Source organism: Taudactylus pleione, unplaced genomic scaffold (genome assembly GCF_031769625.1).
Source record: "Taudactylus pleione unplaced genomic scaffold, aTauple2 ptg000799l, whole genome shotgun sequence".
In the NCBI taxonomy this organism is placed as follows: domain Eukaryota; kingdom Metazoa; phylum Chordata; class Amphibia; order Anura; family Myobatrachidae; genus Taudactylus; species Taudactylus pleione.
The window spans coordinates 437,810-457,798 of NW_028285201.1; the positions used below are offsets into that span (position 1 = coordinate 437,810).

Genomic DNA, 19,989 nt, shown 5'->3' on the forward strand with positions numbered 1-19,989 from the left:
GATAGAGTTTTCCCTTTTCGTTTATAATAACAATAGGTATTGTAATGTTTACAGGGCCTGATTCAGCAAGAATCACAGTTGCTAATATGCACACAATCGGACAATTATTTTGCACTGTGTATGCGTACGCAGTGCACACAGGGGCGCCGAGAGGGGGGGGGAGCGGGTACAGTTTACCCGGGCCCGGGCTTCCAGAGGGGCCCGGTAAGGGCCCGGGTCTGGCGCCGCCCCCCCTCACTTCCTCCCCCCTCCCTCCCTCTGCAGCAGCCCAGCACACAGAGGGCGTAGCCACGCCTTCATCTATTAGGCCACGCCCCCTCTTTACCGGGGCCCGGCATGGCTCTCTACGCCCCTGAGTGCACGAACCAGCTGCTGCGATTAGAACTGCCATCACAGTGGCAATGCAGACCCATCGCAGAGTGAGTGACAGGAATTGGCGTTTGTGGGTGGTCGGGTGAATGCAGGCATGTCAGTGCGTTTCAACGGTGTTGCAGGGGCGTGCATAAATTATCCACTGCGATACCAGACGCAGCTTGAGGCCTCATAGTGTGCGCTGAAGTTAGCAGTTCTTGAGCGAGGTCTGATCTACCTTAACTGTGCATATGGGTTCGATGTTACTGATCATTTCACTATGTTGTCAAAGTATATGGATGGGAGTAAGGGTAAGTGGGCGTCCTTATGTTAGGTAATGCGAATGCAAACATTTGCATATCACAGCTGATATTAGGAAGTGCGTTGTGTGCGTATTAACAGAATAGCGATCCTTGCTGAATCAGGCCTGGAGTTAACAATATTCCGTGATCATAAAGAGGTTCTTCTCACATCACCATATCTAACACAAAGGCGTAAATATCAGTACTGCAGATGTTTTCTCTGACACAAATAATTACATTAAAGTTTTTTTCAATATGAATGAAAATTCGTAGCAGACATTCAGGCTCTGACAGAGCGCTCGCTCTGAATCAGGGCCGTCCCTGCTCCTTTTTGGAGCGGCCTCCTGGCTGCTCGCATAGCTGTGGGTGACCACCCACAGCTATATCGAGCGGCCAAAATGATGGTCGCGATGGTCAGGACCATCGCGACCATCGGGCTTGTGACGAGACCCTGCAGTAGGGTCTCGCTGCCGCAAGCCCTGGAGTGCTTTCGGCTCTATCAGAGCCAAAAGCACTCCCACTGACATCACTAGTGATGTCAGTGGGGCCGGCCCCAGATGGTAGTCGTTCCCATGGGAACGCCTCCATCTGGGCAGCCACACCCCCGGCACGCTCACCAAAGGGGGCGTGCTGTCAATCACCATTGACAGCACGCCCCCTTTGGTGCGAGACCCATAACGACGGCTTGGCCGTCGTTATTCGGGTCTCGCGCATGCGCACGACGGAGCTGCCTCCGTCGCGCGCATGCGCACTTAGGCAACATCGACCTGCTTGCGAGCGCTCAGCGCTCGCGAGCGGGTCTGAATAAGGCCCTCAGTTCATGCTCCCTGTTCCAAGATAGTAAAATAACAAATTAAAATGTTCTTATTATACAATGAAATTTTTATAACGTATAGTCATACAGCAACAAGTCTGGTTTGAATCAAGCACTTGAAAAGAAGATTAGTAATTATGTGACTCTTAAGTCTTTGCGCAACCCAATCAAAATAATCAATCAAGAAGACAAAAAAATCATTTGTGTTTGCTGGCAAAATGTTGGTGTTCCTATAAGCTGACAATAGATTACACTGCAATATATGAGGAAGATTGGAGAGCAAGCCCTTGTTTTACGGGTGAAATGTGTGTCTACAGCACTGGGGCTCCCGCTGGAGCCGATGGGAACTCCCTCTCATAGCTTCGAGAATTACGGTGACTGACAAAGGTATTTTTTCTCTCTCCCTCCCTGAAGCCAAAGCGCCAGCTAAAGCAACCAGGACATTGGCCGTCGCCAATGAATCAGGAGTGGATACAGATGGAGCAGGCTGAGGTGCCATAGAGGGAAGGCTAAGAGGTTGTGCAGCCATCTGGACCACCCCCTGAGTTAATCTTCAGGGAAACCCAGCAAATGCCACAGCCTAGCGTGGCACACTGTTATGAACTCCCGAAGGACTCTTTAATCCTTTAGGGTAGTAAGCCAGGTTATATGTTGGGTGTCCCTAACATGTAGAAGGCTGTGAGCTTGTAAGCTAGCACTGAGTGTTGGCAAAGACCCAAACCAGGGGCACAGAGTCTAACCCACTGGCGGTCTTTGGCAGGGACCCCTGCACGGAAGTTTGGACTTTGCGGTGTCCGACGGGCAGGTCATGACCCCCTGGCTGCGTCACTCATTACTAGTGCAGATACAGGGAATGTGGTTGTCCCGATGTAGTATTGCAGGACACTACCCTAATGATGGCAGGATCAGCAATACAGGAACAAAACTGGATCGTAACGGTCCAGCTACTCAAGATTCTAGCTTGAGGATTGCAGGACCAGCAATGCAGGAACAAATCTCGATTGTAACAGACCAGCTACTCAGGATTCTAGCTAGAAGATGGCAGGACTAGCAATGCAGGAATGAATCTGGACCAATGCAGGTACTGGGACCAACAGGACCACTGGCAAGCAGAAGAATAAAGGCTCACATTGCAAGGCATAAGCTGTAACCAGCAGCATCTGGCAGGGCTGACTGCCAGATAAAGGGAAGAGGATCCAGTCTGAGGCCAGCTATTCAGGTAAGCCCCATTTGATGAAAATCTCTTGCAGCTGGAGAGCTGCACGTAACTGTCAGCCCAGAACCCCTGTCAGCCCAGAACCCCTGCACCCACCAGGCGTCCCTGTTACCTAGCGACTAGTGGGGAGCCACTGGATGGAAGAGTAATGACATACCGGTTGCCTAGCAACAACTGAGACTGCAGGACGGAGTGAGCCGTGGTGGCTCAATGAACCCTTAGATCCCGGCTTCCAAGGAAATTCTTTAAAGAATTCTCTTTAATTTCGAGGCATGTAAGCATCTCTCAGAAATCCAAAACCTCTCTTCAGGACCATAGCCCTTCAGTGGACCTGGAACTTGACTTGCTCATAAACCAGTTTGGAGTCTAAGATCTTCTCCACAACAAATTCTACATTATTCTGAACCAGAACAGGAAATGGTTTCCGGACACGGCCAATCCTAAAACTGGAGGAATGAAAGGCTGGTTTAAGGAGAGAACAATGAAATGTTTTGTTAATCTTAAAGGACCTAGGCAACTAAAGACAAAAAGCTAAGGTTTAGTTCTTCCAATGATCCGAAAAGGCAAATGATTTTACGGTCCAACTTTTGATATGTCGATATTAATAGTCAGACAAGGTCTCCCACCTTAAATGTACAAGGTCTTTTGTAGCCCATTTTAAAGCTTAATGTACTTTTCTCCAGATTCCACTGTCAGCCCACCAAGCTGGAAGTCACCCATCTGTACTGGATCAAAATCATTGGCTTTAGGGTGGCATCCAAAATTGCAGAAGAATGGTGATATCTTTGATGTAGTATAGTAGAGAGATGATAATTTCTACTTGCTGAGCCTCGGGACCTGATGATTGCGATCGGAGCTTGAAATATAATTTGTAGATTTCCTGAAAATTTTTTTTTTTTTTACGATCTATGGAAAACCTGTCTGAGAGATTAACTTTACGCTCTTTTACTCCATGAGCAGGAGAAACTGCCCTAATTTGATTTTCCTAAGAGGCCACTTGGATAGAGCGTTCTTGAAGTTTCTGAGTCAGTCCTTGAATCGGACCAGCAAGGATTTGAGCAGGATTCTGTACAGATTGATCCATCTTAGAACTCGACTCCCATTGGCTTCTCAGTATTTTTGGCCGGTTATAATGTTATGAACTCCCAAAGGAGTCTTCACCCACTTAGAGTACTAAGCCAGGTTAATATCTTGGGTGCCCCCGACATGTAGAAGGCTGTGAGCTCATAAGCTAGCAGAGTGTTGGCAAAGACCCAAACCAGGGGAGCGGAGTCTAACCCGCCGGCGGTCTTCGCCAGGGACCCTCACAAGGAAGTCTGGATTTCACTGCATTTGACTGGCAAGTCACGGCCCCCTGGCTGGGTCACTCAGTACTAGCATAGAGACAGGGAATGAGGTTGTCCCAATGTAATAATGCAGGACACTAGCTGAATGATAGCAGGATCAGCAATACAGGAACAAAACTGGAACATAGTGGGCCAGCTACTCAGGATTCCAGTTTGCGGATGGCAGGACCAGCAATGCAGGAACAAATCTGGATAATAACAGGCCAGCTACTCAGGATTTTAGCTGGAGGATGGCAGGATCAGCAATGAGTGAAATAATCTGGATTGTAGCAGGCCAGCTACTCAGGATTCTAGCTGGAAGATGGCAGGATCAGCAATACAGGAACGAATCTGGACTGTAGCAGAAACTGTGACCAACAGGACCACTGGCAAGCAGAAGAATACAGGCACCAGGAACATAGACCAGGGGCTCACACTGCAAGGCATAAGTTATAGACGGCAGCGTCATCAGGGCTGACTGCCAGAAAAAGGGAAGAGGAGCCATAGGAGACCAGCTATTCAGGCAAGTCCCCTTTGATGAAAGTCTCTTGCAGCTGGAAAGCTGCACGTACCTGCCAGTCCACAACCCCCTGCGGCCACCAAGCGTTCCCATCACATAGCGACCGCCGGAGAGCTGCTGGCTGGAAGAGAAATGGAGTCCTGCCTAGCAACGACCGAGACTCCAGGACAGAGTGAGCCGCGGCGGCTCATAACACACACTTGCTGCACCAATGGTGCCACTAGTGACCTAGAGGCAGATGGTGGCAAGTGGCGAATTGCAGCCCCTAAGCTTAATATAGAAAGGATGGTGAACAGTTTCACACACAAGTTATGGGAAAAAAAAATTGTTGGGATGAAGGAAACTGTCAGGGGAGAATATCAGTGATATCTCCTGTGTTACATGCTTTAAAAACTATGGGCCTGATTCAGAGCCGCTCGCTTTGACAGAGCGCTCGCTCTGAATCAGGGCCGGGCTTTTTTTTTTGGCTCGGCCTCTTGACCGCTCGCATAGCTGTGGGTGACCACTCACAGCTATTGCGAGCGGCCATGATGTTGGTCACGATGGTCAAGACCATCGCGACCATCAGGCTTGCGACGAGACCCTTGTGGTAGGGTCTCGTGGCCGCAAGCCCCAGAGAGATTTCGGCTCTAACAGAGCCGGAATTTCTCCACTGACATCACTCGTGATATCAGTGGGACCGCCCCCAAACGGCAGGCGTTCTAATAGGAACGCCTCCATTTGGGCAGCCACCCCCCGCCCCGTCCACCAAAGGGGGCGAGCTGTCACTCAACATCGACAGCTCGCCCCCTTTGGTGTGAGACCTGGAGCGACGGATTGACCGTCACTAGCCGGGTCTCGCGCATGCACACGCTGGAGCCGGCTCCATCGTGCGCATGCGCTGTGGGCCACCATCGACCCGGTTGCGAGCGCTCAGCGCTTGCGACCGGGTCTGAATCAGGCCCTATGTTTGTTGATATGTTTGTAAAAAAATTCACTTAAGTGATGATAAATAGGCCCCTAAAAAACAAAACAAAAAAATCACCACCATATTCAGTAGAACTGAACTTGTGGTGTATTTCCCTTTCTCAACTATGAAAACAATGGTTATTTGGTATCTGTTACCAGATTCTTCTGCCACAGCATACAGGATTTTTTCCTGTCTTGACTTTTAAATGCTATAATACTTCAATGTTTTCTTGCATGGAGTAGCAAAATTGATTGTTGTGACCTGGGTATCTGACAAGTGGCAGCAGCTCCAAATACAGGAGTTCTACAGTTTGTTCTTCTAGTTGGGAGTAGATACAATTTTAGTTCTGTACAGACACCTTGAAAATTAGAGTTAAAAGTACAGTTCTGCGCTCTAAACATACAAAATCTTGATCTGCAATGAAGTTTATAATTGTATTTCAAAACAGTTGTATTTTATGCATGTGTTAATAAAGATTATTTTCTATTTTAGCACCTCTGTGGCAGAAGTTCTCCATCGCATTGTCCAGCTGCTACAAGATGAAGATTGTGTATGTTTAAGTATCTTTAATTAGTTGCAATTGTAAATATAATATATATTGTGCCACACATATATCTGTCAACAGCAAGTGTAGTCAGTTTCATAATAGACTTGTGATCACATATAAGTATTATTATTAATAACAGTTTCTTCTATAGCGCAGCATATCAGTTATGCTGTACAATTAGAAACTACATTAATAGAAGAAAACTGGGTAATGACAGACAGACACAGAGGTAAGAGGGCCCTGCTCGCAAACTTACAATCTATAGGGAAATAGGCATTGATACACAAGAATAGGTGCTACATATTGCATATTGGTCCAACCAGATTTCAGAGGCTCTTGGTTGGCTGTATGATTTAGTCACATAGAAATATTGGCCTAAGGTTAGGAGGATATGAAAGTGAAGAAAGAAAATGTGAGGGTATGTGTGTACTGTGAAAAGTAATGTAAATAGGTCAGGATGTAATTATGTGGGCAGTTCTACTTATTGTCCATAGATTTCAGTATCATCTGCATACAGATGGTTCTGAAATCTGAAAGCTGATTAGTTTACCAAGAGAGGTGGTATAAATTGAGAAAAGCAGAGGACCTAAGACAGAGCCTTGTGTTATTCCAACTGATAGAGGTAGCAAAGAGGAGGCATGAACAGAAAAATGAACACTGAAAGAGCGATTACATAGGTAGGATGAGAACCAAGAAAGTGCTGTGTCCTGAAGACCTAGGGGTTGTATTGTTTGTATAAGAAGAGAGTGCTCAACAGTGTCAAAAGCAGCAGTGAGATCTAGAAGAATAAAAAGTAATGGCCTTTAGACTTGGTAGTGGCCAGATCATTCACTACCTTGGTCAGTGCTGTCTCTGTGTATTGTGGGGAATGAAAGCCTGACTGAAGTGAGTCCAATAAGTTGTATGAGTTAAGAAAGTGTGTGAGGCAAGTGGAGGCAAGTCTCTCAAGTAGCTTGGAGGGGCAAGGGATCTGGGAAAGTAATTGGAGAGAGAGTTGGGGACAATTTTTTTTATTAGAATGGGAATAATCACTGCATGCTTGAACAGTGATGGAAAGATACCAGTAGAGAGAGATTACAGATTTTAGTTAGAGTTGGGATGAGCACAGGAGAAAGCTTTATTGGTTTGTGAGGGTATATGATTAAGAGGAGAGGTTGTATAGTAGAGGATGAGAAGAATGTAGATACTTCATCTTCATTTGTGGGTTTAAATGAAGAGAATGTGCCAGAGGGTTCAAGTAGGGAATTAAGCAGATCTCTGTCTGAGGAAGATCATATAATTTAATTTCGGATTTTAGCAATCTTGTCCTTGAAGTAGGAAGCAAGAGCTTGTGTACAGACAGTAGCTGGTGGGTTGGGTGCAAGAGGGGTAAGAAGTGACTTAAATGTATTAAAAGTCGCTTGGGGTTAGAGGCTTGGACAGAGATGAGAAATTTTAAATATGTTTGATTGGCAGTGTACAGAGCATTACGATAAGAGTGGTAGAAAGTATTATATGTGAGGAAGTCACCCGGAGTATGAGAATTACGCCACTGATGTTATACTGTACGTGAGAGTTTTCGTAGGTGTCTTGTTAGTTTAGAATGCCACAGTTGATGTCTAAGTCTACGTGGAGTGTGATGGGTAGCTGGAGCCACTCATTGAGGGTTATTTCTAGAATCTGGTTCAAGTGTGATACAGCAGTCTCTGGAGAAGTGAATGCACACGTTTGAGAAGGTTTGGTTTATTTCAATGACATTGTGGTTTAGATAGTAGAAGAGTGTACAGGTGATAAGGTTGTGATCTGAGAGAGGGAAAGGAGCATTAGTGAATTCACAAACTGAGCATAGTTTGGTGAATACAAGATCAAGGCTGTGGCCATCCTAATGAGTAGTGGAGTCAGTCCATTGGGAGAGGCCAAGAGATTAAGGGCCTGATTCAGACCCGCTCGCGAGCGCTGAGCGCTTCGAAGCGGGTCGATGGTGGCCCAGTGCGCATGCGCACGATGGAGCCGGCTCCGTCGTGCGCATGCGTGAGTCCAGGATAGCGACGGGCAAACCGTCGCTCCGGGTCTCATACCAAAGGGGGCGTGCTGTCGATGTTGAGTGACAGCATGCCCCCTTTGGTGGGCGTGGCTGCTGAGACGGAGGCGTTCCCATGGGAATGCCTACCGTCTGGGGCCGGCCCCACTGACATCACTTGTCAAACAGCCGAAAGCACTCCAGGGCTTGCGGCAACGAGACCCTACCACAAGGGTCTCGTCGCAAGCCCGATGGTCGCGATGGTCTTGACCATCGCAACCATCTTCCTGGCTGCTCGCTATAGCTGTGGGTGGTCACCCACAGCTATACGAGCGGCCAGGAGGCCGCTCTAAAAATCAAGAAAATCGGCCCTGATTCAGAGCGAGCGCTCTGTCAGAGCGTCCGGCTCTGAATCAGGGCCTAAGTTAGAGAGAGTAGTCAATAGGGATATGGAAATCACCCACGTTGATGATGGAGATGTCACAGGATAGAAAGATAAGGAGTCGGGCAGAAAAAATGTTACAGAAATTGTTGGGGTGGCCCAGGTGGGCAGTAGGGATGCGGCCGCTGGTCTCAATACCAACATCCGAATCCCGGCAAGGGACTTAAGATAGGCATTGAAATACTGACACCAGAATGCAACGCAGACAGAAAGAGGTAAGCCCGGGGCGCACTTAGCGTTAGCTGAGCAGGGGGTGGGGGAGTATTAGGTTTAGGGAGCAAAGCAGGGTTAGGTTTTGGGAGGAAGGTTAGGGTTAGGCACCCCTAGCGGGGGTACGGTAAGGAGGGGTTAGGGTTAGGCACCACTAAGGGAGGGTTAGGAGGGAAAGAGGGGTAGGGATAGGGTACTTACCTGCCCTGTCGGGATCTTCTCCCTTCGGACTTCCGGCCTCAGGATATAAACCAGCAGCTCTTCAGCTACTGGGACTTCATACCCATTTTGGACAGTAGACTGCAGCAACATGCAGAGTGACAGGGGTGAAATTCTTGATAGACTGTACTTCAAATGTTGTAAATGTGAGTGATGGTATTTATACAAGATTTGTGTTATGTGAAAGAATGGGACAGTAATATTCCAACCCCACCTCCTTTACTATTACCAGGCCTGGAGGAGTGTGTGAAGTATAGGCCACTGTGTGAAAGCGCTGCATCGGAGACAGTGTCTGATTGTGTGAGCCATGTTATTGTTATCGCCAGAAGGTTGAAGTTATTTGAGATAAAAGGTCATGGATAGATGTTAGTTTGTTGCAAACCGCGTGCATTCCATTATGCACATTTTAGTAACTTGGAGGTTGATGGGAGACATGTGATGTGTCTGAAGTTTGCTGGATTTATATTCCATTGTGAGTGGGGCATGTGGGTGGGACCTGGATTTGGTGATATGTCACCAGCTAATAGAAGCAGAAGTAGAGAGATAATAATATACAGTAGTTGTTGGAGAGGTTTGAAAAAAATTTTATACTGGCGGTTTGAGGATGTTGGGCCGAACGTAATAGGGTGTCTGTTTTGGTAAATTGCAAAGTTTTGTGCTAAACTCGCACTTTTTCACGACTCACCAATGTAATAGGGTGTCAGTTCAGAGTTACTAAAAATCTCCAGTCTCAAAATCGCAACCAGATGTTTTCAATGGGAAAACTATCAACTCACCCAATGTAATAAGGTGCGAGTTTCAGACTCGCAAAAAAAAGATAATCAAAAGTCCCCAAATAATAGACCAGCTTCAGGATAGCAAGTATATCCTGAGCAGGTCAGAGTAACACAGAAACATGCACATATCCATAGGATACGTGCATGTTTCTGTTAGGGGTGAGCGGGTTCGGATTTCTGAAATCCGAACCCCCCCGAGCCCCCCCGATCCGAGGCAGATCCGAGTCAGGCTCGACTTTTCCCGCCTGACTCGGATCTGAAATCAAGGCAAAACGTCATCATCCCGCCTTCCGAGTCTCGCGGGTTTTGGAACCTATATAAGGTACCCGCGTCGGTGCCATTTTCTCACTCGGCTGTGGACAGTGAAGAGGGAGGGTGGGAGTTAGGGCTGGCTGGGCTGTGTAGTGTAGTGTAGTGCAGAGTAGTGTTGTGCTGTGCTGTGCTGTGCTGTGCTGCTGTTGTCCACTCCTTCAAAGTCCATAGGGGCTGGCTGTGTTGTGCTGTGCTGCTGTTGTCCATAGGGGCTGTGTCCACTCCTCCAAAGTCCATAGGGCCTGGCTGTGTTGTGCTGTGCTGCTGTTGTCCATACTAGCTGTGTCCACTCCTCCAAAGTCCATAGGGGCTGGCTGGACTGTGTTCTGCAGTCAGTTGTCCATAGGGGCTGTGTCCACTCCAAAGTCCTGTGCAGAGTCCCAGTTCTAAAGGGGTGCTGTAGTGTTGTCCAGGGGATGCTCTGTCCATCAGGGGTGCTCCCCCCAAGTGCTAAAAAAAAAATTATTTTCTGTGTTTGTGAATTGTGTGCGCAGTAGCCGCACGTGCATCAACAAAGTAGTGCCAAGCGTGTGCCTGTGTCATAAGTAAAGGGCCGGCTGGCTTGACCGTTAAAGGGTTCTGTAACCCCCAAAGTACACTCCAAACCAAAAAAATATATATTTTCTGTGTTTGTGACTTGTGTGCACTGTGGCTGCACGTGCATCAACAAAGGAGCAGCGCCAAGCGTGCGCCTGTGTCCCATAAGTAAAGAGCCGGCTGGCTCATTTCTTAAAGGGTGGTGTAACCCACAAAGTGCACTACTCTCCAGCAAAAATATTTGTGTGCGCTTTAGCCGCACGTATATATCAATATAACATAAATGGAGGACCAAACTTTCTCCGCTAAAAATAAAATAGGGAAAGATCAAGAACCACTTCCTCCTAGTGCTATTGCTGCTGCTGGGAGTTGTTCATCATCCCAGAGAGGAAGTAGGAACATCACTACTTTTACTAAACAATTGACCCTCCAACAGTCCCTAACGATGAGGATGAAGTACGACAGCAGTCATCCTGAAGCAAAACGTATAACTGAGGCCTTGACTGCTATGTTGCTGTTAGACGTGCGTCCGGTATCCGCCATTAGTGCAGTGGGATTTAGACAATCGATGGAGGTAGTGTGTCCCCGGTTCCAAATCCCGTCTAGATTCCACCTGCATCCTCAAAGCAGCAGCGACAAGCGTGCGTCTGTCTGTTAAAGGGTGGTGACACCCTCAAAGTGTGCTACACAAACAATAAAAATATTGTTCTTTTTTTTCGGTCTTTGTGAAATGTGTGGGCTGTAGCTGCACCTGCATCCTTAAAGCAGCAGCGACAAGCGTGCGTCTGTCTGTTAAAGGGTGGTGACACCCTCAAAGTGTACTACACAAACAATAAAAATATTGTTCTTTTTTTTTCTGTCTTTGTGAATTGTGTGGGCTGTAGCCACACTTGCATCCTCAAAGCAGCAGCGACAAGCGTGCGTCTGTCTGTTAAAGGGTGGTGTAACTCTCAAAGTGCTCCAAAAAATAAAAAACGATTTTTTTAATGTGTTTGTGACTTGTGTGCGATGTAGCCGCACTTGCATCCTCAAAGCAGCAGCGACAAGCGTGCGTCTGTCTGTTAAAGGGTGGTGACACCCTCAAAGTGTGCTACACAAACAATAAAAATATTCTTCTTCTTTTTTCTGTCTTTGTGAATTGTGTGGGCTGTAGCCGCACCTGCATCCTTAAAGCAGCAGCGACAAGCGTGCGTCTGTCTGTTAAAGGGTGGTGACACCCTCAAAGTGTGCTACACAAACAACTAAAATATTCTTCTTCTTTTTTCTGTCTTTGTGAATTGTGTGGGCTGTAGCCGCACTTGCATCCTCAAAGCAGCAGCGACAAGCGTGCGTCTGTCTGTTAAAGGGTGGTGACACCCTCAAAGTGTGCTACACAAACAATTAAAATATTCTTCTTCTTTTTTCTGTCTTTGTGAATTGTGTGGGCTGTAGCCGCACTTGCATCCTCAAAGCAGCAGCGACAAGCGTGCGTCTGTCTGTTAAAGGATTACATCGGTGACAGCATCCAAGTAGGCATGTCAGACAGTCCGTACCTGTACTGGCAGGAAAAAGAAGCAATTTGGAGGTCCCTGTACAAACTGGCTCTATTTTACCTGAGTTGCCCCCCCTCCAGTGTGTACTCCGAAAGAGTGTTTAGTGCAGCCGGGAACCTTGTCAGCGAAAGGCGTAGGAGGTTGCTTCCACAAAATGTGGAGAAGATGATGTTCATAAAATGAATTATCAACTCTTCCAGGGAGACCAGCCTCCAGAACGTACAGAGGGACCTGTGGTTCCAGCGGGGATGAATTAATACTCTGTGAGGATGAGGATGTACACACTGAAGAGGGTGAGGAATCGGTGGATGAGGAGGATGAGGATGACTTCTTGCCTCCGTAGAGCCAGTTTGTGCAGGGATAGATTAATTGCCAGCTTGTTTTGTGGGGGCCCAAACGAACCAATCATTTCAGCCACAGTTGTGTGGCAGACCCTGGCGCTGAAATGATTGGTTTGTTAAAGTGTGCATGTCCTGTTTATACAACATAAGGGTGGGTGGGAGGGCCCAAGGACAATTCCATCTTGCACCTCTTTTTTTTCTTTGCATTATGTACTGTTTGGGGCCTAGTTTTTCAAACTGCCATCCTGTCTGCCACTGCAGTTTCACTCCTAGATGGGTCACGTGTTTGTGCCGCCCACTCGTGTCGCTTAGCATAGTCATCCAGCTACCTCGGTGCAACCTTTTGGACATAAAAACACTAGTGTGAGGTGTTCAGAATAGACTGGAAATGAGTGGAAATTAAGGTTATTGAGGTTAATAATAGCATAGGAGCAGAAAAACCTACAAATTCTGTGATTTTAGCTGTTTTTATGCTTTTTTTCAAAAAAATACAGATCCAAAACACAAAACCCAGAACCCAAAACACGGAAGGGTGGTTTTGGCAAAACCAATCCAGATCCAAAACACGAAGAAAGATCCAGATCCAAAACCAAAACACGAAAAGTGGCCGGTGCACACCCCTAGTTTCTGTGTGTACTTATGCAAAACGTTTAAAAAAATAAATAGTTGTGCAGCCCTCACCCAAAAAAAAAAGCATAACCAGCCCTGGGCTATATAAAGCCTGTCCTGGTTCTAAAAATACAGGGGACAAAATGCATAGGGGTCCCCTGTATATTAAGAACCAGCACATCACCCGCGCACGCAGGGGGGGTTTCCGAGTCCCTGGAAACCCCCCTGTTCGACCCGGCGAGCAGCGCTGCTTAAAACATTTTTTATTTTTTTTTCAGGAAGACTGTGACACTGCCTGGGCTGGCTGTAGGGGGAGCTGCAGCGCACAAGCCCCTCCCAGCCAGTTCCCAGGCAGGCACCGTGACTCCACTCAGCGCCGCTGTGGACTGTCTGCCGCGCCTCCGTACCTGCAGAGTTCGGCGCCGGGCAGCGGCCGTAAGATGTAAGTGGCCCGGCCGCTGAATTGTTGATCCTGCGGCCAGTATGTGTCGGGGGAGCGCCGGGGATCTTGCGGGCGGGCCGGCGGCGGGGGCTGGGAGTTCGAGTATTAATCGGACTCCCAGCCCCCGCCGCCCGCCCGCTCCCCCCCCCCTGGCACTGCCACATAATTCCACTGCCAGACTGTCTGCTATACTGCTGCTGTGGGGGGTGGGGGGCGGGCTGGGAGTCCCAGTATTTTTTTTTTTTGTGACTGCAGCCGCTGCCAGGTTCCATCTATTGCTGGGGGGGGTAGGGTAGGCACTGCCCTATTCCACTGCCGGTCTGCTATACTGCTGCTGTGGGGGGGTGGTGGGTGGGGGGCGGGCCGGGAGTCCCAGTATTTTTTTTTTTTTGTGACTGCAGCCAGGTGCCATCTATTGCTGGGGGGGGGTAGGGTAGGCACTGCCATATTCCACTGCCAGTCTGCTATACTGCTGCTGTGGAGGGGTGGGGGGCGGGCTGGGAGTCCCAGTTTTTTTTTTTGTGACTGCAGCCATGTGCCATATTATTCTACTGCTGGGGGGGGGGGCGATTATTTGGAAACCCCCCTTTCAAAATCCTGCGTTTGCCACTGCACATGGCTTTGCTAAGCCAGCCCTGGTTGTGGAGAAATGGGACAAAACGAGTAGGGGTTCCCTATAATCTCCATAACCAGCACCGGACTCTTTCTAGCGGGGGGGGTAATGCCACAGCCAGGGAAAACCTTTTGCGGTTTCCCCGGCCGAAGCATTACCCCAGACCGCTAGTCAGCCCAGGCCGGGGATCCCTGTGGAGTTGCGGACCCCCCCAATAAAGGGGTCCCCCTCTAGAGGGCACTACAGGCCTCGGCTGATAGCCTGAGGCTATCCCCGGCACCAGTGGGCGGTGGGTGCCGGCTTGATAATGTCAAAGTGTTGTGTAAAATACAGTTGTAAATATTGTCTTTAGCTGTGGTACTATGCATCCCAGCAAGCCTCCCCAGTATGCTGGTACTTTGAGAACCACATGTACCAGCATGCAGGGCATTACGGACCTGCTGGTACCTGTAGTTCTACAGGGGGAGGGTTGGGCGGCACAACTTTTTTTTTTCAAAACACACACAGAAGCAGTCACAGATCTCACTGATCTGTGATGGCTTCTGTATAACTCGCACCTTATAATGCTAGCCACATTAAAAGTTGTCAGTTTACATAGTCCAAAACTTGCCTAAAATCGCATATGTAGTAGCCTCGTGCTGAAAAATTTGCAGGCTATAACATTTGTTAGTAGCAGCAGGGTCGGATTAAGGCCCACATGGGCCTGGAGCTGAAAATGTTCAAGGACCTATACTGAGAAGGGGAAGAGCTATGAACGGCGCTGTGTGGCGGTGGTCAGAGTCACCTTGGTGTATACACCCCCTAAACTATGACCACAATGTCTCCCTAACAACATAGAAATAGAAAAATTGCATAATTTTGTTTTTTTGGGGGGTCGGGGGACTAGAAAAACTATTTAAATACTTAAAATTTATGGCCAGTTAGGCAGCTGGTAATAATTCTGTCATGTTGATGGGCCTATTTTTATTTGGAGGCCTGGAGCTGTAGCTTCATCCACCCCATTGTTAATCTGGCGCTGAGTAGCAGGACAAACTCGCACTTTTTAAAAGTTCGAGAAAGTGCGAGTTTGTACTGTTCCCAAAACAGACATCCTATTACATTTGGCCAGTTATTGTAATTGTATATAGATAAGTGAAAAACTCATGTGTGTTAATAAGAGGGGAGTAGATTATTGAGGCTGCAATGTGTACAGAGAGGTGAGTAGCAGGGAGAGTGAAGAATGTAATAGCTTTAGAGAAGATACAGTACCATGAAAAGAAATAAGGAAAAACTATTTTTGGTACATGGTATTTTTTTTATTTAATTTTAAACATTTATAGAATATTACATAAAACAAATGACAAGTTCAATATAGAAATTGTCTGGTCACAGGTTTTACTCAATGTTTGTAAAACAGTTTTTTTTAACTGTTCAGAAAACACACTTCGTGTATTTCACAGCTAGCTGCCCCTAAGACTGAATGTTAATAAATAGTATGCCTGATTAAGACATGGGACTACATCTACAGCTGGGTACACACTGGGCTTGATTCAGAGCCGGACGCTCTGACCAGAGCGCTCGCTCTGAATCAGGGCCCTCCTACCTAAAAATGGAGCGGCCTCCTGGCCGCTCGCATAGGTGTGGGTGTCCACCCACAGCTTATGCGAGCGGCCAAAAAGATGGTCACGATGGTCAAGACCATCGCGACCATCGGGCTTGCGATGAGACCCTGTGGTAGGGTCTCGCTGCCGCAAGCCCAGGAGTGCTTTTGGCTCTATCAGAGCCAAAAGCACTCCCACTGACACTAGTGATGTCAGTGGGGCCGGCCCCAGACGGTAGGCGTTCCCATAGGAACGCCTCCGTCTGGGCAGCAACGCTCCCGGCATGCCCACCAAAGGGGGCGTGCTGTCACTCACCATCGACAGCATGCCCCCTTTGGTGCGAGACCCATAGTGACAGCTTGGCTGTCGCTATGCGGGTCTCGCGCATGTGCACGATGGAGCTCCCTCCATCGTGCGCATGCGCATTAGGGCACCATCGACCCGCTTGCGAGCACTCAGCGCTAGCGAGCGGGTCTGAATTAGGCCCACTATACGATGTGTACCTCCTGCCAATGGGCCGACATATTGGGCATCCGGAACACATTAAACGATCTGGTGCTGCTGACTCGAATCTGTATCGATTCACAATATTCGGGTGGATTTGGATTTCTGGAGAACTGAAACATGCATCATATATATATATATATATATATATACGCATACATACATACATACACACACACACATATGAGGGTTGTCCAAAAAGTAATACCTAAATGCTCATGAAATAATATGCAACAATTATTTGAAACTTTGTCAGTTTGTAGTTTAATATGTCTGCTAGCTATATATGTATTTTTGTTTAGGTAGTCCAAGAAATACCATGGAATCCAAGATGATACAAAGAGCAGTCATTGAATTTCTGGAAAAAGAAGGCTGCAGTGCTACAGAAATCCACAGAAGACTGACAAAAGTGTATGGTGAGTGTACTACTGACTATAGCAATGTCAGAAGGTGGATGAAGCGTTTTCAATTGGGAGAATCATCCGTGTGCAACAAACTATGCGGTGGCAGACCATCAACTGCAGTGACAGCAGAGACCTGACACAAAGTCGATACCATGATTCAGAAAGACCGTCGTGTGACCAGAGATATCAGTGATGAACTTGAATGTAGCCATGGCACTGTAGAAACACTAATCAATGATTTGGGATATCATAAAGTGTGTGCTAAATGGGTTCCAAAGCAATTAACCAGGGATCATAAGGCCCAGAGGGTGGAAGTGTGCAATGACCTTTTGACCAACTTTGAAGCCAACTCTGAGACATTTTTGGAAAATGTCATTACAGGAGATGGGACCTGGGTATTCCTTTATGGCCCAATCAAAGCAATGGAGACACCCAAGTTCACCTAGGCCAAAAAAGTTTAAAATCGCAGCGATCCGCAAGCAAAGTCATGGCCACATTTGGCCACATTCTTCTGGGATTGCCGAGGTGTTATTCTCATCGATTACTTGGAACCAAACCAATCAATCAAGTGATCGATACATTATTACACTTAAGAAGCCATCCGCAAAAAAAGGTCAACAATTCCAGACCTCACACTTCGATGGCAACATCTGTGGACATTGCCAAAATGGGGTGGGAAATAATGCCACATCCACCATACAGTCCTGATTTGGCCCTTTCTGACTTTCATCTGTTTGGCCCTCTCAAATACTGTCTCCGGGGTCAACATTTTGAAGACACAGAGGTTGTTAAAAACGCCATACATTCCTGGGTCAAACACCAACCACTGGAATTTTTCCAAAGTGGATTCACAGCTTGGGTTGAGAGGTGGGAAAAATGTTTGAGGGCAGATGGTGAATTTTTTGAGTAGAGTCATACTGTTACTAATGCTTCAAAGTATATTAATGCAATTTTTCAACTCTGTATCTATAATAAAATTTGAGTTGTGAGCATTTAGGCATTACTTTTTGAACAAACAATATATATATATATATATATATATATATATATATATATATATATATATATATATAATATATTTTAATTTATTTATTTGGGTTCAGTGGGCTTGCATGTATGAAATCCGATAACCCCCCCCCCCCCGATCCGAGCCGGATCAGAGTCAGGTTCGAGTTTTCCCACCTGACTCGGATCTGAAATCGAGGCAAAAAGTCATCATCCTGCTGTCGGATTCTCGCAGGTTTTGGATTCAATAAAAGGTCCCCACGTCGGCGCCATTTTTCACTCCGACTGTGGACAGTGAAACGGGAGGGTGGGAGTTGTGCTGCTGTTGTCATCCATAGGGGCTGTGTCCACTCCAAAGTCCATAGGGGCTGGCTGGGCTGTGTTGTGCAGTCTGTTGTCTATAGGGGCTGTGTCCACTACAAAAGTCCATAGGGGCTGGCTAGGCTGTGTTGTGCAGTGTCCCATAAAGGCTGTAGTGCTAAAGGGGTGCTGTAGTGTTGTCCAGGGGGTGCAAATTTTTCTGTTTGTGTGCGGTGTAGCCGCATGTGCAACAACAAAGTAGCGCCAAGTGTGCGTCTGTGTCATAAGTAATGGGCCGGCTGGCTCATCTGTTGAAGGGTTGTGTAACCCCCAAAGTGTGCTCCAAAAAAAATTGAAAAAATATTTTTCTGTGTTTGTGTGCGCCTTAGCCGCACTTGTATCAATATCACATAAATGGAGGACAAAAATTTGTCCGATAAATATAAAATGGGGAAAGGTCAAGAACCACTTCCTCCTAGTGCTGAAGCTGCTGCCACTAGTCATAACATAGACAATGAAATGCCATCAACATTGTCTGCCAAGGCTGATGCCCAATGTCATAATAGACGGCATATAAAATCCCAAATGGCAAAGTTCAGGAAAATTACCTTAAAAAATAAATTTAAATCGTCTCAGGAGAAACGTAAACTTGCCAATATGCCATTTATGACACGGAAGTGGCAAGGAACGGCTAAGATCCTCCTCTATGTTCATGACTATTTGTTCAGCTTCACATGATGATGGACGCCCTCCTCCGCTACAACAATCAAACGAGTTAAGCTGGCAAAAGCACAGCAAAGAACTGTGCTTTCTAATTCTAAGAAGATATCACAAATCCCAATGGAGAGTCCAAGTGTGGCGATATTTTGCGATGTCTGACCTTCCCAACACTGGATGAGAAGAGGTGGCTCCTTCCACCATTTACACGCCCTCTGCAAGTGCTGGAAGGAGCACCCACAGTCCACTTGCTGATATTCAATTTGAAGATGTCACTGTTGAAGTACAACAGAATGAGGATATTGGTGTAATAACTGGCACTGAGCAGGAAGTTGACTAGGAGGATTCTGATGGTGAGGTGGTTTGTTTAAATCAGTTGTTGTCCATGGGATGAAAAAGCCCATCACGGTCATGCCTGTGCAGAAGACCAAACATTCCACCTCTTTGGTCTGGAAATATTTCTATCCAAATCCAGACAACAACCGTCTTGCCATATGTAAAAAATGGAATAAGTAGGGGTAGGGACGTTAACCACCTAGGAACATCTTTCCCATATACTCCCTTATACGTCACCTGCAGCACATTCATAAGTTACTGTCCAAGTTCAGAAACTGTGACCGGAAGCAGTCCAGGGACACCTAAATCCCTTTGTCCTGTTGTATCCAAGCGCCTGCAAACCACACAGTCAACTCCGTCCTCGTCAATTTCCTACTTAGTCAGGATCGGAAGTAGTCCTGCAGGCCATGTCACTGGCATGACTGACTCTCCTATCCGGGATTCCTTGGGAGGATCCTGCATTGCTACGCCTACTGCTGCTGGGAGTCGTTCATCATCCCAGAGAGGAAGTAGGAACACCACTACTTCTTTTACTAAGCAATTGACCCTCCAACAGTCCTTGGCGAGGATGAAGAAGTACGACAGCAGTCATCCTGAAGCAAAGCAGATAACAGAGGCCTTGACAGCCTTGTTGGTGTAGACGTGCATCCTGTATCCGACATTAGTGCAGTGGGATTTAGACAATTGATGGAGGTAGTGTGTCCTTGTTACCAAATCCCATCTAGAATCCACCTCACTAGGCAGGCGATACCAAGAATGTACCGAGACATCAGAAAAGTGTCCTCAGTGTCCTAAAAAATGCAGATGTACCCAATGTCCACTTAACAATGGACATGTGGAACAGGGCAGACTATGGACTATATGACTGTGACAGCCCACTGGGTAGATGTATCGCCTTATGCAGCAGCATCACCAGTAGCAGCATCTCAGAAACTCCAGCTCATTCCAAGGCAGGCTACGCTGTGTATCACTGGTTTCAGTAAGAGGCACACTGCCGACAACCTCTTAGATAAACTGAGGGAAATCATCGCCCAATTGCTTATCCCACTTAGACTCTCCTGGGGATTTGTGATATCTGACAATGCCA

At 47.1% G+C, this 19,989-nt stretch overlaps 1 protein-coding gene across 1 annotated transcript in view; it reads left to right on the top strand.

Annotated features, from left to right (window-relative positions):
- The window catches only part of LOC148474932 (capping protein, Arp2/3 and myosin-I linker protein 2-like), a 970,125-nt gene that overhangs the window by 244,520 nt on the left and 705,616 nt on the right, over nt 1–19,989 (top strand). The window contains exon 16 of the mRNA XM_088457971.1: nt 5,970–6,027. Within this exon, the coding sequence (XP_088314097.1) occupies nt 5,970–6,027 (58 nt within the window). The remainder of the gene's footprint in view (nt 1–5,969; nt 6,028–19,989) is intronic.